Source organism: Sinocyclocheilus grahami, unplaced genomic scaffold (assembly GCF_001515645.1).
Source record: "Sinocyclocheilus grahami isolate Dianchi unplaced genomic scaffold, SAMN03320097.WGS_v1.1 scaffold265.1, whole genome shotgun sequence".
Classification (NCBI taxonomy): Eukaryota; Metazoa; Chordata; class Actinopteri; order Cypriniformes; family Cyprinidae; genus Sinocyclocheilus; species Sinocyclocheilus grahami.
In genome coordinates this window covers 782,643-803,365 of record NW_015505444.1, presented here as the reverse complement: position 1 = coordinate 803,365, position 20,723 = coordinate 782,643, and the positions used below count along the sequence as shown (strand labels likewise).

The 20,723-nt window shown below is 35.3% G+C and overlaps 1 protein-coding gene across 3 annotated transcripts in view; it reads right to left on the bottom strand.

Annotated features, from left to right (window-relative positions):
• The window catches only part of LOC107599376 (dymeclin), an 85,947-nt gene extending 65,481 nt beyond the window's left edge, over nucleotides 1–20,466 (bottom strand). For 2 of the 3 annotated variants that reach the window (XM_016290950.1, XM_016290952.1), the window contains exons 1-8: nucleotides 19,569–19,858; nucleotides 18,092–18,287; nucleotides 15,656–15,708; nucleotides 15,248–15,341; nucleotides 11,661–11,794; nucleotides 9,288–9,360; nucleotides 3,466–3,591; nucleotides 1,307–1,446 (exon numbers count right to left, since the gene is read on the bottom strand). In XM_016290950.1, coding sequence (XP_016146436.1) covers nucleotides 1,307–1,446; nucleotides 3,466–3,591; nucleotides 9,288–9,360; nucleotides 11,661–11,794; nucleotides 15,248–15,341; nucleotides 15,656–15,708; nucleotides 18,092–18,231 — 760 coding nt within the window. In that variant the 5' untranslated portion in view covers nucleotides 18,232–18,287; nucleotides 19,569–19,858. Of the gene's footprint in view, nucleotides 1–1,306; nucleotides 1,447–3,465; nucleotides 3,592–9,287; nucleotides 9,361–11,660; nucleotides 11,795–15,247; nucleotides 15,342–15,655; nucleotides 15,709–18,091; nucleotides 18,288–19,568; nucleotides 19,859–20,430 lie in introns of those variants that run through there. The other variant, XM_016290951.1, reaches the window with a different exon arrangement.
• Between the last annotated feature and the right edge of the window lie 257 nt (nucleotides 20,467–20,723).

Genomic DNA, 20,723 nt, shown 5'->3' with positions numbered 1-20,723 from the left:
CACACACACACACACATATATATATATATATATATATATAAATAATGTGTGTGTGTGTTTATGAAATAGCAAATATCATAAGCTAAAAATTGGTTTCATTTTTAATTTTCCATTGCTTTCATGATATGGTTCTCTTTAAGTTTAATAAAATGTTTTTTATAGTTAGTTTTAATTTGAATTTTATTTTTGTATTTCATTTTTAATATTCATTTTATATTTAGTATTTAATATTCTTTGACATGATGCAGCAATTACCAATGTGGAGTGCAGACGGTGAAGTGTGAACGCTTTTTGAAAAGAAAACTTGCATTAAAAAATATATTTTATTCACATATTGGTAATCGCCACATGACATCAAAGTTTATTAAATACTACAAAAATAAAATTGAAACTATAACTACAAAAAAATAAAATAATGAAACTTGAATTCAAAAACTACAACTAAACTGAAACTAGAAAAAAATTGAAAACACATAAAACAACTAAATTGGAATAAAAAACTCAAAATGAAACGGAGTGTGTAACTCTATAATAAGTAAATGATCCAGCCAAGAGTTGAGTCCATACAATGAAAAGTGTGTGTGCACTTCTGCTGACACGTCTGAGCGAGCCAGACAGCAGACAGACAGACAGACAGACAGACAGACAGACAGACAGACAGACAGACAGACAGACACAACTGTCAATAACACACAAAGCAAACACTCATATGCTCTGGGTTTCGGTTTTGACAGGCCTGTCAAACAAAAGTGTGTTTACAAAAAAACAGAAATATTTTATGAGAGTGATAAAAGACAAAGCTGAACAAAATGGGCATGTGAATAAGGTGTATGTGGGGATTTTTCACATGCAAATTCAGGAGAACTGGACTGAAGGGTTTATTTACAACTAAAACAAATATTATTATCTGAAAGAGTAATCAGACCCTGTTCAACCTCTACAGACCCGGACGTTCATCTTACAACACGGGCATCGTTTAAGCAAATGATGCTGCTGAGCCGTAACCAACAAACTCACCTCACCACAGTCTTCCAGAGCCAGTGTGTGAAGTTCAGTGTTTATATACTCTACTCAAGGAATAGTTTACCTAAAAAATTTATCTTTTCAGTGAATCGGTTGATTCAGATCTGAATGATTCATTCACAAATCTGGTAAGAAGCTCAAGCTCAGACTTGGCGCATCAAACAAAAGGAATGAAACTGAATTGCTTCAATATAATAATAATAATATACTTTACTCAAATGGCAAACAGGAGCAACGTGTGTTTAATAGGTGTGAGATCAGGACAGAGTGTGTTTGAACTCACTGGCGACTCCTGATGCGAGTCCGTACAGCATGCCTCCTCCGTCTGACTGCGTCTGCAACACGTGTGTGGCGGCAGGACATTTCTCCTGTCTGATGAAGTTATACAGCAGCGTCTTCACCAGACGACTCGTCAGAGACAGACTACACACAGACAGACAGAGAGAATTAGCAAACGTACTATATTCAATAAACAGTTATGCTGTTGTTACTGTTAACTAAAAGTTTTTTTTTTTTTTGTAATTAAAATAAAGATGAAATACAATAGACCATAAATATTAAAAGAAAAACTTGTAATGAAAATTTGAAATTTTGCCTCGGCAACTAACTGAAATAAGATGAAACTGAAGTACTAAGATTACTAAAACTAAAAGTGAAATAAAAATAAATTAAAGCTCATTTAGATTAGACAGACAGACAGATATTATATAAAATATTTTTAAGTAAAATAAAAATTAAAGCACACTATAATTAAACCTGAAAATATAAATTTTAATTATGAATAAATACTATAATAGTATATAAATAATTCTAAAGTAACTTTTTAGAAGGCACTTTTGCACATTATAATTATGTGCAAAACCATGATTAAATATCTAATCGAACCCTGTGCTGGTGTAGTGTTAAGCCATAAAAATATTTATATTAAGTCAATGTCAATGTCAAACATGCCTCTTTTCTATGTAAACTTGGTTTATGAAATATTACATCTTATTGGCAAAAATCAGGCGGTAAACAGAATTTTATTTAAAAGCAATTTTTGCATACATTTTCTAGTGATCATGGCAGCAGTAATTGGATGATCAAATAATTTATTCTTTTCACAATTATACACACAAACACACACACACACACATATATGTGTTTTTGACATTTTAAATGAGTTGATTATGGTTCCCTTTTTTTTTTAAAGATTACAAGAACGTAGAAAAACTATTTGAAAACAGGGCAATTTAGGAATTTTATATTAGTTTTAGTACAGCTTTAGATTATATAGCTTTAGCGTATCTGGGAACCAAACAAAGAATGTCAAAAGAAAAAAAGAGAATTAAAGTAACATGGAAATGTCTGCATTTTTGATTTCTAGAAATTGATGGAATGATGTATTATCAATGTTCATTTGCACAAAGGTGCTTGTGTAGCTAGATGTCTTTTCTTTCATGTACTTGCGTGGAGTCCGTCTCAGACCTAAAGACACTGGTGAGGTTTGACGAGCGTTCGTTAACGACCTCAGTCATGCAAGCTCAGCTGCAGTGCTGAAGAGCTAACGAGGGAACTTTAAAAGCTTGGTATCACTGGTGCGATGCAAACGAGCCCTGTGGGTGAACTCAAGCAAAGCTCCAGACGAGAGCATCTGGTGAATTAATGAACACCCTCATTTGCATATGAAATGGCAATGCTTGACAGTCGTCCTTCTGTTAATGCGGTCAGGGGGCCACAATATCACACTGGGACAAACTTCATAAGAATAAAACACTGCGGTAGGCAACAGCTTTTAACTTGTATTGGCTCTGGTTCTCAAGTTAAGAAGTTTATGATGCATCAATGGAACTCAATTAGACAAATCTATTCAGGTGTGTAGAATATCTGTGCCTTACCATTAGTTTAATTACTAGTCTTTTTTTCATTATCAACCGTGTAGTCCTTTACATGTACATGCAGAGGTTAAAGATATAGAGATGTTTAAATCCAACATGGGTTTTTTCCTCACCATCGTCCTCTGGTCAGGTAGCCGTAAATAAGCCCCTCCCTCAGAACCTCCTTGTGGAAGAGCTGATAGGACATCAGCACCAGAAGGGTGGTCACAGCTTCAAATAGGATGTTATAGGTGATGTCGCTATGGAAACGGACACATGACCAACATTAATACAGACATTTATGTTAATGAGCCAATCGCTGCTGTGCTATACAGTGAGTTTACCATGGTCAACGGTAGGCAACAGCTTTTAACTTGTATTGGCTCTGGTTCTCAAGTTAAGAAGTTTATGATGCATCAATGGAACTCAATTAGACAAATCTATTCAGGTGTGTAGAATATCTGTGCCTTACCATTAGTTTAATTACTAGTCTTTTTTTCATTATCAACCGTGTAAGTCCTTTACATGTACATGCAGAGGTTAAAGATATAGAGATGTTTAAATCCAACATGGGTTTTTTCCTCACCATCGTCCTCTGGTCAGGTAGCCGTAAATAAGCCCCTCCTTCAGAACCTCCTTGTGGAAGAGCTGATAGGACATCAGCACCAGAAGGGTGGTCACAGCTTCAAATAGGATGTTATAGGTGATGTCGCTATGGAAACGGACACATGACCAACATTAATACAGACATTTATGTTAATGAGCCAATCGCTGCTGTGCTATACAGTGAGTTTACCATGGTCAAGAGGGTTTTTAGTTTTATAAGACTGTAAAAGACACAGATGTTCAATAAATAACATCACATAATATATAAAAATGTATTTGTGTGAATTTCACTGAAACAATTCACCCCAAATCAAAAACAAAAACCAAAACACACAAGAACAAAGAAAAAAACTAAAACAAAAAAAAAAACACAAAATGAAAATCTAAACAAAACCAAAAAAAATGTTTTATATAAAAACATAAATTGACAAAAAGATATTATCATTCATCACATTCACAGTATAATGAACTTCTAAAGTGAACTCAATGCCCCCTCATTTTCCAAACACACACACACACACACACACATCAATAGAACAATCTCTCTTTCTTTCTATTGTCCCTCATTTCCTTCCTTCAGATCTATCACTTCACTTCCACTTCCCAGTGCTGTGATGCCACTTGGCCTGATTCCCTTTCACTTTTAGACACACACACACACACACGTAGTGTTTTGCAACTAAGACCAATCTAACTCCACAAACTGGGCCTAAGAACACATTAAATCATAACTAATATTTATTTTTTCAATATTATTTTAATGATTTGAATTATGATTATTAAAATACAACTTATTACAACATTTTAATTTGCAATTAAAATCACATTAAAAACCACAATCACTCAGTTGGGCTTGACTCGGCCCAGATGGGCGTTTTCATGTTGAAAATGTGGACTCTCTGAGAGAAAATCTGCAGAATTCTGAGTAATAGACTTAAACAAGGTCAAATGTGCCAAACTGAGATGACTTTACTACAAAAAAATGTAATAAACACACTAGGGATGAGGGATATGAATGACGGGTCTTCCAGTTCTGAAGAAATCTGTGCGCACAGATTCCATGTTGGCCTTTTTTTAATTAAAAATACAAATTATTTCAACAAAACTTAGTAGATTGATCATTTCACAAACGACATTAGCAAAATTATTATAACAATCTTGGCTCTCACATGTTTTGTAAAGTTTTGAATATTTTCAGATGACAGACATGCATCTCCAAAAAACGTATTTTTCAAGAGCACAGAAAAACATTTCTCATAAAACACCTGAACAAAATGAAGACAAGAATTCTATTAATACAAATCTGCTGGTACACTGTTCCATCTACGGTAAAAGTATTTTGCCAAAAGTGGATATGCATGTTTTTCCATTGGAGAGCGATGAAATGCATAATTGTGAGCCTTAGATTTCAGTCGGTCCCTTCTTGTATGGCTTCTGAGGTCATATGGACTTCCTTCATGGTGCATTTATATCCTTTCATTGTATGTATATTTTCATTGTATGAAAAAGAGCAGCTAAACGTTATCTTTTGTGTTTTACACTTTTATGGGCTTGGAACAACATGTAAATGGTTTCTGGTTGATCAGAAACATCATCTTGCACAGTATAAACGCTCTACTGTACCGTGTCTCTGCAGCGTTTCTATTTCTTGTTTTGATCTGTGTGGTAATTTGAGCTAAATTTCACAATATCCTTCACAACAGCGCGATAAGAATCCTGTCTCCAGCTACAGAATCACTCAAAAACACGTAGGATCCAGCGAGCCGGGGCTCTGAATGTGACCCGCGCCTGACTTCTCTCATTCAGCACGTAGCAAGGAAACGAGACAAACGGCAACAAAAACAGACACGGGACAACAACAGCAGACTGAACTGTTACAATACAACTACCACACAACCCACTTTCACATGTGAACCAGCAAAAATAACACACTTTATTTCAAACCTGCTTTTTTACGTGACATTCCTCACTTTCTTGGTTAGGCTTTCTGATTTGCAAACTCAGCCTCTTTATTTGTCAAGATCGTCTGTATGCAAATGTTGACTAACACAGATGATAATCTCTTTTTTATTATGTAATCTATTATTTTTGAAGGCAACTTGTATTGTTTTTATAAAACTATGGAAACAACAATATTGTAACAGACACAAGTATTCAATAAATAATTCTATTTGTGTGAATCTCACACAATTCTCAAATATATCCAGGTCACATTTCACCCAAAAATGTATTAAAAAAATTGTTTTAATGAATTAATATATATAATAAATAAATATGAATTCATTAATGATGCATTATACAATGCATAAAATTAAATAATTAAAATCAATTCATTTAACATATATATAGATAGATAATACAAATACTAAAATAAATACATGTAAAATATTAATATGAAATAAGAAATGAAAAATTGCAAAACATGACCCAAACAAACTGATCACATTACCATTCATAATTAATCAAATCCACAATATAACATTTTCAATTATGTCTCTTCGTTGGTCAAGACTGTCTGTATGCAAATGTTGTCTGACATAAGTTTTGAAGGTAATATCTGGCATATTCATTGATACAGGCAGTGCAAAGACGAGCCAGATGTGAACCTTTATGTCCTGCCAACTTGGAGCGACTGCATTAACCGCTAGATTCAATGACTTGAATGATCAATTTAAAAAAGTATTAATCAGGAGTTTTCTTCCTTGTAATGCACTTTATAATATTCTTCTTTATAATGAATGATGTGCACATGAATCATGTTTAATAAACTCACAAATGCGTATTAATAAAGGTAAACAGGGGCAATTAAAAGGCTAAATGGTGAGATACAAACTTACACACACCCATCAACATTTTTTTCAACATCATCAGCGTCGCGCAACTCATCTGCCTTTAATACGGTTTTCATATAAACTGGGTGGAACACAAGGACGCTCTAGAAAATGACAAACAGATCGTCATTCATGAGAGCGGATAAATCAATCTGTCCTTTAAATACATAAAAACACTAGAACCACGCAGAAGGAGAACTGAATAATGCAGAACTCCTGTGCCGCTGTGTTTATCTGTGTGTGAAGGGGCGTCACTCAATAAATCATGGCTTCATGCATGAAGGTGTCCTCCACACAGGTGTGTAAATGTCAGCGGGTCACTCAGAGGTCTGACGAGACACATGGGCACTCAGGGAGAGTGGAGAAACCGCTGCAACTTTCAAAAACCGGAAATTGAGTATGGAAAAACAGCATTTAAGTTTTTTTAAAGGAATTTCTGACATAAGTTTTGAAGGTAATATCTGGCATATTCATTGATACAGGCAGTGCAAAGACGAGCCAGATGTGAACCTTTATGTCCTGCCAACTTGGAGCGACTGCACTAACCGCTAGATTCAATGACTTGAATGATCAATTTAAAAAAGTATTAATCAGGAGTTTTCTTCCTTGTAATGCACTTTATAATATTCTTCTTTATAATGAATGATGTGCACTTATGAATCATGTTTAATAAACTCACAAATGCGTATTAATAAAGGTAAACAGGGGCAATTAAAAGGCTAAATGGTGAGATACAAACTTACACACACCCATCAACATTTTTTTCAACATCATCAGCGTCACGCAACTCATCTGCCTTTAATACGGTTTTCATATAAACTGGGTGGAACACAAGGACGCTCTAGAAAACGACAAACAGATCGTCATTCATGAGAGCGGATAAATCAATCTGTCCTTTAAATACATAAAAACACTAGAACCACGCAGAAGGAGAACTGAATAAATGCAGAACTCCTGTGCCGCTGTGTTTATCTGTGTGTGAAGGGGCGTCACTCAATAAATCATGGCTTCATGCATGAAGGTGTCCTCCACACAGGTGTGTAAATGTCAGCGGGTCACACCGAGGTCTGACGAGACACATGGGCACTCAGGGAGAGTGGAGAAACCGCTGCAACTTTCAAAAACCGGAAATTGAGTATGGAAAAACAGCATTTAAGTTTTTTTAAAGGAATTGTCGGTCATTGTTGCATCGTCACAAAAATGTATTATTTTCACATCTTTTTAAGCCATTCGGTACTCGCGCTCTCTAGAGGCGCGTGCGCTCACAGTCACATCCAAAGCGCGTACTGCAAGTACCAAATTGAGAAAGTACTGTCGGTTTTGTCTTAAGAATGTAAACAGTTGCAAAATAAAACGCATGGGTATCAGTATTGGATCCTTGAAATAGGTCTTGTGACAGCAGCCTAAGAAAGCTGTGCCATCTTTTATTAATGTTAATCAAACAACAAAAGACAGAGAAAATCCTTTACTGCTCTTGACTAAATAATGTTTTGTTGAATATCTTTTAATGTTAATTTACCACGGCACCCATTCACTGCAGAGGATCCATTGATGAGCAACTGATGTGATGCTACATTTATTCAAATCTTTTCGGATGAAGAAATAAACTCATCTACATCTTGAATGGCCTGAGGCTACTCAGGCCATTAAAAAAAAATGTGCCCATGATTTACTCACCCTAAAGCCATCCTAGGTGTGGATCCTTGAAATAGGTCTTGTGACAGCAGCCTAAGAAAGCTGTGCCATCTTTTATTAATGTTAATCAAACAACAAAAGACAGAGAAAATCCTTTACTGCTCTTGACTAAATAATGTTTTGTTGAATATCTTTTAATGTTAATTTACCGTTTATTAAATTTCTGTAGCCTATTTAAAACACGTTCATAATTTAGAAAATGTAGTTAATACTTGCATCATTAATGACTTATTTTATCCACCCGCAAATAATCAGAATGTATTTTTTTATTACCCGACCCACCCGATCCGCAGAGCCCGCGGATAAAACTGCCATCCGCGCATCACTACTAGGTGTATATGACTTTCTTCTTTCAGATGAATACAATCAGCGTTATATTAAAAAACGTCCTGGCTCTTCCCAGCTTTATAATGGCAGTGAGTGGGAGTGGGTTAAATATGCTTTGGCAAACTCCTGAAATGAAATGAACAAATGTAGCTTTAGTCTGATTTTGTTCGAAATGACGTCAGACCAATTTGTTCTTCAGTTTCACTTTAAGTGTATAAAGGGATAGTTCAACCAAAAAAATAAAAATTGCCCCATGATTTACTCACCCTCAAACCATCCTGGGTGTATGACTTTCTTCTTTCAGATGAATACAATCAGCGTTATATTAAAAAACGTCCTGGCTCTTCCCAGCTTTATAATGGCAGTGAGTGGGAGTGGGTGAAATCCTACAACATTTTTCTTTACAAATCCTCGTTTTGTACTTCTAATTCGTGACCGGTGTTTTGTTTTGCTCTCTCCTCTGAGCTTCTGCGTTCCTCTCTTCTCACCGGAGCTTATGCTACACCTACATCCTACGTCATCCGCTGGATCGCCACTCTCTAGTGAACGCTTGTACAACAGTTTAGTTAGCAGAAGCTAGAGATTATGGTTTAGAAAGTTTTAAATATGGATATTGTAAACATGGGGTAATTTTCATTTTTGGGTGAACTATCCCTTTAAATGGAGTTCAAGTTTGAAAACGGATCAGGTGGCACGATGCTAGTTAGTCCTACTTATAACTTCTTAGAACTTCATGAACAAATGTTTGATGTAAATTATGACAGTGACACCTCATTATTTGAGTCAGAGTTGACCCTTCACACACTGTACGTGAGAGACCCATCCCATATCACGACAATAACACCCGCACATCTCCCTCTCACACTGAGACATACTTTATCACTCAGCATTTGCAAGACAGAGAAATCCAGAACAAAACAAACACACACAGTTCCTCTCCGGTACTCACAGAAGCGGCACTTCAACAATGAGATGCACCAAATTACAGACCAGCTCCTCCAGAAGATCCTTACAGATGGAGTCTGTAAACACACACACATCACAGTCAGGACAAATACGGGAATGCTGACACATTAGTAATGTAAATACAGTCTGTGAGAAGTTTCTTTAGGTGTGATGCTCATTCGGTTTGGTCAGAGAGGACATTTATGCTCAGACGTGGCGGCACTGAGGATTGTGACATCAAACAACTGAGAAGCTGTCAGGATCGCCAGACAGACAGACCAAACCCAGCTATCAGAGTCTTTGCCACACACAGATGCTCTAGTGCGTTTATTTTTGCCTTTTGGCCATTATTATCAATAAGTGCACTGGAGAGAAGACACTGGAGGAGGAACAAGATCAGGACATATACCCAGGCCCGTCTCAAACTTGTCTTACTCTGATACAGAAACAGACCTTCAAAACACTAACTGCATCTGCTTTTGTCAAGTTAAACATGGGAAATATGTGCCGTTAATCGTTATATTGTTATTTGTTATTTTCGTTAACTAAATGTATAACTAAAATTATTAAAAACATTTTAATTCACTAAAATGAACCTGAAATAATATATAAATACTAGACTAAGCAAAACTAAAAATTAGAAATGTACTATACATAAATAAAAACTAAAAATAAAAGTTTAACCTAAATTAAACCTAAATGAATAGCAATATTTATAAATAAAAAAAAAGTTAAAATGACAAAGTTAGAGTTAGCGTTTGTCTGGAGTTATTATAACTAGCTTAACCAAAAAAAACAACAACAACTATATATACAGCTATACTTAGTGGACACTAGGACTGGGCGATAAAACAATAACAATAATTATCGAGATATAATTTTCTTCAATAAAACGATAACACGGGTTTGATAAATGTTCGATATAATGTTTATTATATTTATGACCATTTATCCACTCGGCTCAGAGTTCAAACAGCAGCACAGCGCAGCGTGAGCTCACTGGAGCAGATGCATTACTCGCTGATGAGTCTCAGTTATGTGACTCTAAACAGCTGTGAGATCCAATGTGAAGCGACTAAACTAGTTTAGAGCCAGATGAAACAGCGCTGACAAACAGCAGAAACACTGTGAGCAATGAGACAGTCAAGAAGCTTTTCAATCTACAAATCACCATCATTTACCATGGATTTACTGTAGTAACACTAACTGCACCATGGTATTGTGGCACAAATGTAAGATATTCTTATAGAATTTACCTATATTATTAATGAAGACATGTATTAAATGTATTAAAGGAGTAATGGAATAGAATTACAGTATTTTGTGTGATTAAGCTATAGCGTTTGTGCATTTATACTAAATGTATTTAGACTACTGTTTTTCATACAAATACCTAGAAACCATATGGTTACATTTCTACCATGGTATTGAGGTTTTAACTGTGGTTATCACGATCTAAATGTATGCTACTATGGAAGACCAATTAATTAAATTTCACCATATAAAAACTAGGTTGTTACAATTTTTACAGGTGTTACTGTTTTTGATTATGAACATAAATTTACATCTGCATCCTAAATCAAGCTACTGCTACTGACAACTCAAGCTACTGTCACATGTGCATTTCTAAGACACAAAAAAAAAAAGTATTATTATTAGTATTTGCAGCCTGCACTGCAAACTGTGCTGAAGATACACATCATCAAAGTCAGGAACACAAACCTGATTCATGATTTGAAACAATATCAATGCAGAAACTAAGAAATACATTTTTCTATTAAGATATTTATTTTGTTAAGGAAAAATGACTGGAAAAGTGTAAAGAATTCAAAATGTAAAGTGTTCGTCATGTTCTGACCATTAACACAATTAACAGTCTGGTTTCTACAACTTTAACTTAGGAACAAAAATCTGCCTTTAAACTTGAAAAATAAAGATTTTAACTTTATCGTGATAATTATAGATATCGACTGGTATGAAAAATATTATCGCCCCTGGTTAACATGTATTAAAAGGGGTCATGTTTAGTCACTATTTAATGTGGTATTTTTTGACATTATTCACTCTTTTCTCATTCTCACTCATTCTTAGTCAGTATACTGCAGTATTTCCTCTCTCAATCAGTAGAAGATATGGTCATGCACCCGGTCATGCATGAAAAAAAAAAATACCGTTGTGTACCGTGAAACCGGTATAATTTTGAAAAATACCATGATATACATTTTTGGTCATACCGCCCCCAGCACTATCGCCCAGCCCTAGTGGACACGGTCTCAGAACGCAAGTTAAATCTGACAAAACTTTCCTCTTGGAACATCTGCAAATATAAATGTATTATTTAACATGAGCAAACACCAATTGTGTTTGTGTGTGATACCGTAGGTTCCCGGCACCCTCTCCTGGTAGGAGAACTGTAAGTGCAGCTCTTCTTCACTCATCTCTCGGATGAAGACCTTCAGCAAACAGCGCACCAGGAACAAAGCATTATGGGCCTGCCAGATGAACAGCTGACTAGAGAGAGCGAAAGAGAGAGAGTCATAGATAATTACTGACCTACAGCAGCCTGTGAACTGTGGCTGAACATCTCTCACTCACTCACACACACACACAAACAGACACAGGATGACACATTTGAACAAACTATAAACTTAATTTGATGCTTATTTGTCAGTCATATATAAATAAAATGGGTAAGATTTATTTAAGAGGATTTATTTTTTATTTTACGCCATATCAGCATCAAAAGCTATATTCAAGGCTCCAAAAAAAACTGTAAAACACTAAGAATGAAAATAATCTTCATAATATCTCAATGAATTTAATAAAACAATGGGGAAAAAAATGTATGCAGGACAATCTATTAAAATATGCTTTAGTTTACAGTAAAGACTTACAAAAGACTTCACAAAACCACATACAGGCAATTCTTCTCCTTTCCATAAATATACATGTGCTCATTTTGTATGAACAAATCTAGCTGTGGAATGAGCAGTACTGAATTATTTAACTAATAGATTGAAACAAATTGGATTTATTGATGATACCTATATAAACCTGGTTGTTGTGTATTTAAAACACATTTAGTTTATTAGTATTATGACAGAAATCTGACCCGTCTAATTTCTGTATGACAGACAAATATGCACTACATTAAGTTCATTAGTTTGTTTACATTTAAACTGTGTAATCTAAATGTATGAAAATTTGAGATGCAATTCAAATACATAAATCTTAGTTCAAGGCCTTAATGTTTTTTTGGAGTGCATCAGCTGACCCTGGATCAGAAGTGTGACTCTGAGGGTTTGATCTCTGCACAGTTCAGATCAGAGCAGATCATAAATATTCTCTCAGGCTGACGGTTCACATGTGTGCGATGTAGGAGTGGTGGGTCACTCCCTGCTCTGGATTTATGCTACAGCAACACTTTCAGCACAAACATCAGCTCTGGCTGTGTGTGTGTGTGTGTGTGACGCCGTGGGCTGCACCGCGGCTATTCCCATGGGAAAATCATGTCAGAAAACAACGGTATAGTCCTGAGTGACTAGTGAATGTCAGAAAGCCTGTGTGGGAAAAGATGCTTAAAAATAATATATTTCTCAATCTCACAGAGCTTCTGAGCATCAGGTTGTTGTGTATTTAAAACACATTTAGTTTATTAGTATTATGACAGAAATCTGACCCGTCTAATTTCTGTATGACAGACAAATATGCACTACATTAAGTTCATTAGTTTGTTTACATTTAAACTGTGTAATCTAAATGTATGAAAATTTGAGATGCAATTCAAATACATAAATCTTAGTTCAAGGCCTTAATGTTTTTTTGGAGTGCATCAGCTGACCCTGGATCAGAAGTGTGACTCTGAGGGTTTGATCTCTGCACAGTTCAGATCAGAGCAGATCATAAATATTCTCTCAGGCTGACGGTTCACATGTGTGCGATGTAGGAGTGGTGGGTCACTCCCTGCTCTGGATTTATGCTACAGCAACACTTTCAGCACAAACATCAGCTCTGGCAGTGTGTGTGTGTGTGTGTGTGTGACGCCGTGGGCTGCACAACTATTCCCATGGGAAAATCATGTCAGAAAACAACGGTATAGTCCTGAGTGACTAGTGAATGTCAGAAAGCCTGTGTGGGAAAAGATGCTTAAAAATAATATATTTCTCAATCTCACAGAGCTTCTGAGCATCGGAGAACCACAAACAAATCTCAATAGCTACTTTCACACACAAAACCCATTATGTTTACTGAAAATTGTCAGATTCACTTTGTACACATTGTATACAAATTGTTACCAGGGTTATTATTGTTAACTAAAAATAACATTAAAAAAAAAATGTGTTACTTGAAATAAAATCACATTATTGTTAACTGAAATAAAATATGAAAAAATTTGCTTATTTTATTTTTAAACTTATTTTATTTCAGCTATTTACTCTTATTTATTTAAGGAACATTTCTTATTTGCATTTAGTTTAACTTGATGATAAAAAAATTCTAAAATCTGTGTAAACATATTTATAAAAAAAAATTACAAACACCGCAAAATTACTAAAAATGTAACTACAAAAGAGAAAATACAAAAATAACTTAAAATATTAATAGTATCTCAATGAAAAAATTTGCTTATTTTATTTTTAAACTTATTTTATTTCAGCTATTTACTCTTATTTATTTATGGAACATTTCTTATTTGCATTTAGTTTAACTTGATGATAAAAAAAATTCTAAAATCTGTGTAAACATATTTATAAAAAAAAATTACAAACACCGCAAAATTACTAAAAATGTAACTACAAAAGAGAAAATACAAAAATAACTTAAAATATTAATAGTATCTCAATTACATTAAAAAAAAAATGTGTTACTTGAAATAAAATCACATTATTGTTAACTGAAATAAAATATGAAAAAATTTGCTTATTTTATTTTTAAACTTATTTTATTTCAGCTATTTACTCTTATTTATTTAAGGAACATTTCTTATTTGCATTTAGTTTAACTTGATGATAAAAAAAATTCTAAAATCTGTGTAAACATATTTATAAAAAAAAATTACAAACACCGCAAAATTACTAAAAATGTAACTACAAAAGAGAAAATACAAAAATAACTTAAAATATTAATAGTATCTCAATGATACTAAATGAACACTGATGACTACCAAAAGATCTAAAATCATACTAACTGATGTCATTTGACCTTTGAAAAATATGGCAACGTAATATTTAAGTGTATTGAACAAAATGGATATTGTGAAAACTTTTCAGTGTGCAAAAACATTTTCATGCAAAAATCAAAAAATAAACACTTAACTTTCTGCTAAATTTAGGACACAGAAAAGTTACAAAAACATGTATCTGGTTGATGCATAAACATGGAATGTGCAAATAAATAAAAATAGAATAAGCCAAACTTTTAAATATAACATTATGAAACTTATAAAAAATATTTTATATTTCCAGGTTCTCAGAAGCAAAAGTCGTCATAACTGGATAAACTTCTACAGTGGTGAATGGAAACTACAACAAATATAATTTTTTTGCATTCCCATTTGCCCCAACAGCAAATTAAAAAAAAAGCCAAGGTAGCATTTCTATGACTTTCCAAAAGAGGTAAAAATAATATCCAGAGATTGATTAAGGTGGTCAGAAGAGAGAAAGATGTCAGCAGTGTTAACTTGTTTCTTGTAATTTAATGGAAATATAATAAAACACAAAATATAGTGTTATAAATGTACTTTAAATTTTTTAAAGAAAATTTGCACTAGATTAACAATGTGGATAACTGTGGAAATGCACCATTCATGGAGAAAAGTGAATGAGAATTAGAGTGGAGTACACTTCAGTTTTCATGCAACAGGTTTTAGATACTGTATGTCCTCATATTATTCAGCTTTTATGAACATTTAAAAATACATACGACTCTGATATGCACACATTATTGAAGACATATTTAACTTACTCTTGGCATTCTGTGGAAATCTTCAGTTCTTTGGTTCTGCTGAGAAAAACTCTCACCAGCGCCCCGAAGTTCCCAGACCTGGGGTTGTTCTGAACTATAAAGGACAGACAGATGATCAAAAACACAAGACATCGCTGACCATCTTTAGGGTGTTCGTGATAAGAGCTACTTAACCAGATCAACAGAATGCATTAAAGATCCTTGTGAACTCAATAAATTACATACAGCACATCATAAAAGCAGAGCTGGCTTAGGATTGCTAATCATTTGAATCATGTGGCTTTATGCACACACAGGGCCTGAAATTACAGACCCTTATTTCACAAGACAGTGGGTTTGAAATCAGCGTGCGTCTCTTTGTACAGACGGCTGTAATGAAGCAGCAGTAAATTATACAAACACACATACTCAGAGTCTTAGCCAGCGGGACGACAGCCTCCTCCAGGAGTTTAGCATCAGCACTGCAAATACAGAGACAGAGAGATAATCGTCAGATGGGAGAAATATCAAAAGCAGTTTACAGTGAATTTAAGATGGTCAAGAGATGTGAGTGTTGCAGTCAAGTCAGTGTGAAATACGGCCTCACTTACTACATTTATAAAACAGTGGCAACAGCGATATGATAAAGGAAAGCTGTTCAATAAATAATTAATAATAAATAAACTTTCATAAAGTAAATCAGGTCATTATTCTAACTCTAGGTTGCATGCATACAAAATGCAGGGCACGGATAAATTATTAAAAGTAGTTCAGTGAAAATACTTTACACTTACTGCAATGAACTGAACAACAATTCAACCGATTATGTCTAATATGTCTGTATGATTTTTATTAGATACAGCTGAGAAGGCCAAGACATCAGAAATCACCATTTTAACACACAGACTGAGACCACAAAACCAGTCATAAGGGTCAATTTTTTTTAATTGAGATTTATACATCATCTGAAAGCTGAATAATTAAGTTTTCAATTGATGTATGGTTTGTTATGATAGGACAATATTTGGCTGAGATACAACTATTTGAAAATCTGGAATCTGAGGGTGAAAAAAAATCTAAATATTGAGAAAATCGCTTTTAAAGTTGTCCAAATGAAGTTCTTAGCAATGCATATTACTAATCAATAATTAAGTTTTGATATATTTACGGTAGGAAATTTACAAAAGATCTTCTATGATTTTTGGCATAAAAGAAAAATCAATAATTTTGACCCATACAATGTTTTTTTGGCTATTGCTACAAATATACCCCAGCGACTTAACACTGCTTTTGTGCTCCAGGGTCACAAACGTGTTAAACTGTTAACAACGAAAACGAGGGATTTGTGTGAAATGACACGAAACACCAAAGTGCCTTTAATCATATCATAATGTGCATGAACATTTCTATAAAAGCAAGAGATGCTGAAACAGTGATTGTGATGAGAGATTCTCTGCCTCCCTCTGGTGTTCGTCCCTCATATAACCACACTGAGAGAGCAGAAGATGAGCCTGAGCTCACGACATCAGCGCACATCTTCAGACAGAAACAGGTGCAACTGTTACATGAGCAGTTAACTATAACAGGAAAAGCACTAAATATGATGGACAACATGCAGCATAACAGACTCAGAAAACAACTTTATCCATCTAGATTAACTTTCCATATAAACAGCAGAAACAGTATCAGGGTCCCGTTTCAGAAAGGAGGTTAAGTGAAAATGGAGTATGTTAAACCTGAAATGAGGGAAACTCTGGGTTTTCCGTTACAGAATGGGAGGTTTATCAAACCCGAGAAAGCAGGGTAAGTCAAGCCCGTTTCTGAAAGAGAGGTAACTTATACTCAAGAGTCAGTTACCGTGGTATCGTACTCAATGAACATTTATTTAGTGGGGAACAAATAAAAGTGTAGTAAATGTTACACATTGCTATTTATATTGTTATAAAATCCATTCATGAAAAACAATATATTAATATAAACAATAAAACTAAGACATTTCTTTTGAATGTATAGCACATTATTTTAATGAGGCAACAACATATGATAGATAGGACAAAACAAATGCCATGCGGCACAAAGCGCTTACAGTATGCGCATCCGATGCACAGAAAGACACGCTTGAAGCAACACCGACTCACAGTGCACAGCGCTTCACAATGAAAAATATTTAGATTTAGATAAAGTCCTTTTTTGCAAAATCATAGACATTTATCTACAAATCAAGTATAATAATGGGAACAGTGAATGATCTTGGAGAGAGTTTTACACATTTACTGTTGTTTTTAATGGAAGCCATCCAATTTCCCTATTGTTACCATTATTATTAATAATAATAATAATAATATTAACAACATTATTTTATAAAATTTTAAACATTAAACAAATCAATATGGAAATATATTACTAGCAATGACACAATTGTACTGTAAATTTATTTTACAGAAGAACAGTAAAATTACAAACATTCATTTCATTTCTTTGCTTTCCAACAGTACCCACAGAGCTTTTTTAACCCAGAGACCTTTTTATTGACTACACATTTGGGAAGATTTTTGGCACAACGCATCTTCAAATGCAAGATTCAAACTCACAGCGTTTGTTCACTCGTGTGGAGCAGCATTTACTGCGAATCGATCGAGTCACTCTGAGACACTGAAAATACTCATCGTCTGTGATTCCTCGCAGACCCCCCCCCCCCCCCCCCCCAACACACACACACACTTACTTAAACAACTCATCAGATCTTCTCAAATCACACAAATGACCTATTTTGGAGGCAAATTTTCACTGAAAGGTGACAAGTTTGCGTCTGAATGAATGTGAGTGTGTGGGACATCAGTGATGGGGGTCGGAGGAGCGCCTCACCTGCAGGTGGGGCTGGTGAAGGTGAATGAGATCAGCTGGTTCCAGAAGGGCTCATTCTCGGATATGGCGTCTGGACCAATCAGAGTGCGGATGCTCTGGCTCTCTGACAGGTCGCTCACCTGACTGGTGTTTGCACCCATCGCCCGCGGAAACCACCAGAGACTTCCTCAGAGCCTCATCATCAGCCGAGCGAAACCTGGAGGATCATGGGAGAAACACGTTTTCATTAGATTCCACTAATGAGGCCTGTTTTTCAGTCACCTAATGAAGAATATTTCAATCTAAACTTACACCTGATTATTACACTAAACTATACGCTTTAGCAAGAGTCATCAACACACATGAAACGGGTCTGATGGGTAGACACTGAGCCCTACACACACCTCTTTGTTAAGCACACACCCTTTACACACACTGTTAACGTGCCATCGCTCCACATTCCCTGATGTGGATTGTGAGATCGTGTCTCAGAAGGTGGAGGTTTTGGTTAAACATCCTGGTTCATATCAAGTGATCACAGAAGATGGTGTGAACTCTCTTGACTTACAAGAAGGCTCATTTACACCTTCAGGTGGAATCACGTCTGTGGCTCACACACGCCGCCAGGGTGCAGCCACTGACTCACAATAATCATTTTCCAACCAATCCAACAACATTTACATTTAGAAATCAATATGATATGTTGAAATCAAATCATATGTCACCCCATAATCTGAAAGAAACAATTACAGAATATATTTGTCCTAAAGAAAATGTGACATTATGTTTGCATAAATAAAATGATTATTTTAAGACTATTAAGTGGATTTTTGTTAAGCCCTTCCACCACACTTGCACAAACAATCATGATGCAATGGTGCACAAAATCTTGAGAATTCATTGTTTAAGTGTTACTGTAAACACAGACTGAAACCAATAATTAATTCAATGCAATCCAGCACTGCTATCACCATTACAGGTGACAAAAGACTACAGGTAAACACCCAATGAATGGCCTACAGAATACAAGGAAACGTCTACAGAATAAAACCCCCTGCAGGACTTGCAAAGTTTAGACTATAGTCTGTACAACGTGCACATTACAATACAATAAACACAAATTCTCCAATGTATAGATAAAATATCTCTAATATAAACAGACTAACAATGAGTTCACACAGTTAGTGAAGACTGATTAGTAAAAAACTTAATTTAGCTTGTTCATTTACTTTGACAGATTGGGCTTTCCTCAGCTAACTGCTTTCCAGAAACTGTCAAATTAACGTTACTTACTTCACAGATTTTTTACAACAAGACAAGATAACTAGAATATGGTTAAATATTCATTTTATACGACTATTTCTCGGTATGCCAATGTAGAAGTTAATAAGTATCCAGGTAGCTATACACTTAGCAACAATTAGCCTGCAGACTGGAGTGAACGGAGAAATCCATTGTAAACACGTTAGCTTCCATGCTAATATGCATCATCACTTACTTGATGAATGTCAGATTTGACAGCGCCTCAGAAAAGCCACTCGCGGTCCGCTGGACAGGCGCCTTTGTATCCTCAGACGAATACTAAATGAGTTAGAATTCGTGATGGTAAACGTCCAGTAAAGTGTGTTTTACAGTGGATGTTGACGCTGTATTGACTCTTTTAGCTCTGCGTCTCCACGTCGCCACTGACGCTCGTGACGTCTCACCTTCTTCTTCTTCTTCTTCTTCTTTTGGAGTTTTATGGCGGTTGGCAAACCAACGATAGGTGCATTCCCGCCACTTACTGGGCTGGAGACCATTGATGGAATAGGAAGAACTAAATCAAATAAAATTAAAAATTAAAAAAACCTTCTAAATCCTATTAAACATATCTACTTTTTTTAAGTATGTCATTAAAGCATTATATATTTTATAATGATTCAAGTCATTATCCTACAAGAGTTTTAAGTGTAATATTTTCTATCCCTATTCCAACAGAAATGCTCTTTCATTATCATAAGCAGAACAATATAATGGTGCATGCTCTACTGTTTCTGGTAATCCACACAGACTACAGTTCTCAGACTCATGCTTATTAAAGCAGTATGGCCAATGCAAAGTCTGGTAATGATTGTATCTTCTCGGCTACTACCAAAATTAACTCTTTCAACCCCAACTTGATTCTGAATATGATAAAGATGTCTTCCTCTCTAATCCGTGTATCATTCGATTTATACGACTATTTCTCGGTATGCCAATGTAGAAGTTAATAAGTATCCAGGTAGCTATACACTTAGCAACAATTAGCCTGCAGACTGGAGTGAACGGAGAAATCCATTGTAAACACGTTAGCTTCCATGCTAATATGCATCATCACTTACTTGATGAATGTCAGATTTGACAGCGCCTCAGAAAAGCCACTTGCGGTCCGCTGGACAGGCGCCTTTGTATCCTCAGACGAATACTAAATGAGTTAGAATTCGTGATGGTAAACGTCCAGTAAAGTGTGTTTTACAGTGGATGTTGACGCTGTATTGACTCTTTTAGCTCTGCGTCTCCACGTCGCCACTGACGCTCGTGACGTCTCACCTTCTTCTTCTTCTTCTTCTTCTTTTGGAGTTTTATGGCGGTTGGCAAACCAACGATAGGTGCATTCCCGCCACTTACTGGGCTG